The 5,561-nt window shown below is 38.5% G+C and overlaps 1 protein-coding gene across 1 annotated transcript; it reads right to left on the bottom strand.

Annotated features, from left to right (window-relative positions):
* Window positions 1-1,645: 1,645 nt before the first annotated feature.
* On the bottom strand, window positions 1,646-5,447 carry LOC101294353 (chloroplast envelope membrane protein-like). The gene is made up of 6 exons (XM_004296597.1): window positions 4,682-5,447; window positions 4,388-4,561; window positions 3,556-3,670; window positions 2,923-3,020; window positions 2,655-2,790; window positions 1,646-1,944 (listed from the first exon to the last, which is right to left on the bottom strand). Exons 1-6 carry the CDS (start codon window positions 5,338-5,340, stop codon window positions 1,876-1,878), a joined length of 1,251 nt encoding a protein of 416 aa, XP_004296645.1. The 5' UTR covers window positions 5,341-5,447; the 3' UTR covers window positions 1,646-1,875.
* Window positions 5,448-5,561: the final 114 nt, after the last annotated feature.

The following is a 5,561-nucleotide window of genomic DNA, read 5'->3' as shown; positions in this document are numbered from 1 at the left end:
GATGCATGCAATCGGGTTGCTTTGGTTCTAATGCAATAAAGCTCATGAGATTGTTACATCTTATTTAATAGAGAATGTGATGTTAGATTCACCTTTCTTCGAATGCCATTTGAGTTAGATTAGATGCCATATGCATGTAAATGTCAGAAGATCACCGTATGATTCTTCTAATATAAGGATTCTTTTATATGGTGATTATAATAGTGAGTCAAATATGTCAAATATACGTTATTGCTGAAGATGCAGGTATTTTTTTAAGTTCAAGAATCACTTGGTGATTATGGTGCTACAAAAAGGTTAAAACTGTGGGTCAGATAATCCCTCATAATCGATAGGGGTAGGGCGCTGGGATTCCTAAGTCGTGGTCTTCCCTTGGTCCACTCCATGCTTCTAGGTAATTATGCATGTGAGATTCCCACTATGGAAATCTATGTCGCACCAAATGTGTCCCAACTATCACGGGGTTTCCAAGGGGTAGTTATAATATGAGAAATCTAGTCGTGAGCGGAGAGGATTCAATGCACCTAAGTGCACTTGCACCACACAGATCAACCAAACGATGATTAGTGACCCAAAAAAAAATCAAATTGCAGTAAAAGCCCAGGAACTATAGTAAAGAAATCGAACTGCCTCTGCCCACCTCCCCGTCCCCAAAACCCAACCTCTCCAACTTATCCCCTCCCAGGTCTGCGTCTACGTCAAGCGAGATCGGTCCTCCGTCATCCAGAGAGCCCGCTAAGGTTTGGTCAACTTCTTCTTCGTCTCCTCCGCTGTAGCCCTCATCATCAAGGCCGAGAGCGACCGCACGAAGATTAAGAACATCAAGAATGGATAGGAAACCCAAACCCTAGATCTATGATTCTTGACAAATCATTCAAAACTGCATCAGGGCATACCATATCTATAAGCTAATTAATCCTAGAACCACAAACAAGAACACCCAGAAAATTCTGAAATAATACACAAAAGGGGAATGAGAGAGATAAAGCGCCAAAGAGTGGAGAGAGATTGATGGATTAGTTAGGTGTCGAGGCTGAGAATTACGGCTGAGGAGGTGGTGGTGACTAGTATTAGGAGGAGGAGGGTGGTTGTGGTGGCGGTTGCGACTTTGGCATTGCCTGTAAAGAAGAATCCATCAGTTATATCGGCGGAGGCTGTGGCTGAGCCATCCTTAACCTCCATGCGCGACTTTTCGAATTCAATTAGATAAATAATATTTACTTATTATTGTTTTCACCAAATTGAATAACTTATTTTTGAGTTTTAATTACCTTAACGGTGTTACTATCGGCGTTAGTATCATATGGTGTACCAGATCATATGGACGGCTGGGATCGTTTTATAACCCTTGGTTCACTTGTACCATAGTGAATTGAAGAATTTTCGAGTCTTGAGCTGATGAATGCCACCTTTGGGATTCCAGAGGAAGATATAGAATAAAGAGATAAAGCTTTCTTGTGCTTTTATACAAGCAAGTTTTCTAGAAAGTAAGATGAAATGCATCAAAAATGACATTACCTAGTCGCATGTCAAATTCAAATTTGACCTAAAAATAAGCCTCCTTTCTCATTAGGCTCGAACAATCACACATTCCACTTCACTCGTCGATCTCTTTTCCTTCTGCCACCCTCCCTCAAATTTCATTGTACGAAGTTCTTTCAGCTTTTACAATAACTTATGGGAATGAATGCCATCCCAACAAACTACAATGTCCTGTGAGCTCACTGAATATTCACCAACATCCATATTTATCAATTACATTTACGAAACCAGATAAACCTCTATACAGTAAAAGGAACAATATAGAAAAAGAAGTAATTCTAGTGGCATGCTACCTTCCTGAGAATTCTCTCAGAAACCCTGAGAAATATTTTACTAGTGACGCTGCATCTCGCGGAATATGTTTGCCACCTTTGGGGATAATCTTGGAAGGAACTTAAACAGCTGCAGCTCAAACAATACCAAAATGAACGTTAACAACAGTATCAAGTTTCTCCTATGAAAGGAAAAAAAAGTGTCAAGTTCCCAGCAAGTGTGAATTTGATATATTTGTGCATGACTGCATGTTCTTACGGGTATAACTCAGATTAAATTGTAAGACAGTACCCTTTGACTTTGTTAATATCCTAAAATTGCAGATCACATGCCCAGACAGAGATACAAGGGACACTTAGCTGACCAACTTTGAATACATTACCACACTATATGTGAAAGGAAGGTCTTTAGGTACTAAATAATATAACCACGGAACTGCTTTAACCTATTGAATTCAATTCATTGCAGAATGACACTATTTGAGTTTTTGAGTTAAACAAGCTATTTCTACTTTCTTGAGGTGCATAAGAAGGGAAGACCAAACATGATCTAACAAGATCTCATGCGGTACATTTTCATGCGCTCAGAGAGTACGATAGTACCCATGATATAGAGTTCATATTCTGGAATGACAGAGGTTGTTGGTTTACCATAAACCTAAAAACTTACCTCTTAGGATGTCAAGTAAGAAATATTTAGTTTCTAACAACATATGCATTATGATCTATTTTTGGTAAAAATTTGGTCAGCCTGTTTTTCTGGATATAATGAGGTAAGCTAAACTATCAGAGCCTATTGTTTCTGAAAACAGAACCACCAATTAGTTGAGTGAAACATACCCAAAGTTTCACGCATGCGTCAATGATAACTGGAATCAAGCAGATAAAAATGGTTATGGCTGATTGATCAATCTGAAGCCCATAATGCTCAACAAAAATTTCTAACAAAGTCTGCCAACCAGACTCAGAATGATACCTGCAGGCATGGAGTTTTGTATGTCAAAGGGATTTTGATAAGCATACAATTAAGTTCAACAATGTATGGCAACATGAATTTAATAATGGAAAGAACATAATAACACAATAGCAAAGAGAAGAGATTTATTACCCTAAAAAAATATCTGTGATGAGTATAATTAGAAATGCCTTCCCAGTATCTGAAATATTATTTATTATCTTATAGCCTGTAAATTTCAGCAAAGCTACCTGCGAAAGGAAGATAATTAGATCTGATGTATCTCATTATAAAGTATTAAAATCCTATGAGCAAACTTATCTGATTTGGTCAAATTAACATCTTATGAGATCATTGAGTATAGAATCCTATCATCTAGACCATCATATGTTTTATGGCCTAGACCTGCTACGCATTTTATCTGAAATAATAATCTTAATGTTAGGATTGAAAGCTGTAATATCTTGAGCAGACAAAAGGCAGTATTACTGCATAAATTTGTTGATGGGTCAGCAAACAATGAGGGTGCATAATAAGCACCCTCATCAGTTACTAACCATATGACAACTGGGAAAGGCAAACCCAAAATCAAATGACAGATAGAATAATAGTTATAGTTAACAATACCCTTCTGCCTCATACTAGTTTTTATGTGATAGATGATGACAATAGTAATTTACCATGTAACATTTCAAAGACATACATGGCACCTGATCTCCTAATAGCATAGGTAAGAAAATTTAGATACATAAAAGGAAGAACAGAAAAGGAGTAATAATAACTCACTTTACTCTGGTTGCAGTATAAAAGAATGAACAATGAGATCCCAAATAACATATCTGACCATATGTTGGCAAATGCTCTTCTATTTTCAAATCTCCATTCATCTCTCAGCTCTAATCTGTTGAAGAATTAAGGAAGTGCTTAGGACAGCAATCACCCTCATAATTAAAGTGTAATATAGCTTATGAGGAACAAGACAAAGAGTTTTCCAATATTGTTTCTAAATGATGACCCAGGTTCAACATTTGTAATAATATTAACATATATATTAAACTGTAATATAATAGTATAAATTTTCACAAGCGAAGGTGAATACTTAAGTGACAAACGAGTAAGGTTTTCAGGATTTCATTTAGGGTGGGGGAAGAACTCTAGGACTATGGATGTCAGTCTCTGTTGACTTTAGGGACTGCTCTCTCTCCTCAATATGCTGAATTTGCTAGCTATCGTGAAGCTTGCTTGTGTCTTGGACTATATAACATAGATTTTAGGGTTCTGTTTTTTTGAGAAATCTTAGGCGTTCTGTTTTTATTAGCTCAATTTTGTAATTAAAATGTAGCTGTTGACGTGATTAAAAAAAACGTTCCTTAACTTTTACTTTTTACGTTTCTCAAATGAACTGAACAAATAACGCCGTTCACATCTTAACAAGTTTGGCAAATTTTATCTTGTTTTGTCCATTTTGGCTATACTTTATTAAACATAACATACCAATCCTGGTCATTTACCCACTCATCATGACAGTGATTTTAGGAGTCTAAACAACAAGGTAGAGATAAAAGTAAAAGTATATGGAAGATCTTTTGGAAGGAGCAACAAAGAATGTCAATCTTACGCTTTATGCCGCAACTCCCACCAGACCTCCTCATCAGAGAGGGGAGGAGATTTACCGATTTCCATCTCAAGCTGAAATCTTGCTCTCTCAATTTTTAATTCATCAACCATTTGAAGCTTTTGATTTCTTCTGACGTCCAGCATCTCTGCTGCAAGTGGCACGGTCTTCACATATCTGCTCACATGAAAATCTAAAGGTAATATTCGATGATTATAATGCAGTGCAGAATGTAGATGGGACTTGAATGCATCAGAACAATATGAAATGTATGAGAACATTGTCATCGGGAGGTACCTGTCGAGAAAAGGCATCAAAACATAGTCGTGAACCACAAAATCCAAGGCGCAGGGTATAATGATTAACAGCGCCAAAAATTTAGCCGAATTGAGGGAGGCGTAACGGAAGACACGGTCTTCATAGAGCAGGTCATCGTCTTCCCTTCCGAGAAGGGAATCGGTGAGAGAGTAAAGCATTCCTTTTTCGGCTTCAGTTTGGGTAGGAGGAGTATCATCAGACTGCACGAATTCCCACGAGGAGGATGAATCCACGGCGAGCCAGTCCTCCCACTTGCGATTCTCCTCGTTGCTTATATCTTGCTGTGCTTCCCTCAAATCCACGATTGCCTCCGCTCTTGTCTTCCACGCCTCAAATTTCTCAGCTTCCGAGCCATCCAAGCTCTCTTCCTCCTCCTCCGCCGCCAGCATGTCATCGTCCTTCAAACCAAGCCAGTTGCCATCCTCGTCGAAGAAGAAGCTCTGCCACCATTTCCGGTTTCTTTTTCCGGCATTGGCAACGAGCCCACTGCACCTCCTACCTTGAACTTGAACTTGAGCTTGAGCTTCAACTTGAGCTGCTGCTAGTCTCGAGTGCGAATCAATTTTGTGGGAGAAAAAGGCGTTCTTGCGGTTGGTGTTAACAAAAATCAAGTTCTCGCACAAGACCATGGACAACATGATTAGTAATGTAACCCCACATTTTCAGATTCTCCAATCACCAGCACAGTCCAGCATGAACATGAAGCGCGATTCTGCTTCTTGCTTGGTAACTACCTCTCCAGCTCTCCTCCCCAAGTGGATAACGGTTTAGCGACTCTTTATTCCCTTTCTTTATTTCCTTTTCCTCTCTCTTTTCTTGCCAAATTTATTTATAATCCTAGTTAAAAAAAAAAAAAAAA

The sequence above is a fragment of the Fragaria vesca genome, linkage group LG4, assembly GCF_000184155.1.
Source record: "Fragaria vesca subsp. vesca linkage group LG4, FraVesHawaii_1.0, whole genome shotgun sequence".
Taxonomy (NCBI): Eukaryota; Viridiplantae; Streptophyta; class Magnoliopsida; order Rosales; family Rosaceae; genus Fragaria; species Fragaria vesca.
Note: the sequence above shows the minus strand (reverse complement) of the source record. Positions and strands in the feature narration are given on the sequence as shown.

Bases quoted from the DNA above. Each gene is read 5' to 3' on its own strand.
- LOC101294353 (XM_004296597.1), bottom strand. From the start codon at position 5,340: ATGTTGTCCATGGTCTTGTGCGAGAACTTGATTTTTGTTAACACCAAC. The intron at 4,562-4,681 runs GTACCTCCCGAT...TCATGTGAGCAG, and splicing joins TTGATGCCTTTTCTCGACAG to ATATGTGAAGACCGTGCCAC. The intron at 3,021-3,555 runs GTGAGTTATTAT...TTCCTTTCGCAG, and splicing joins TATACTGCAACCAGAGTAAA to GTAGCTTTGCTGAAATTTAC.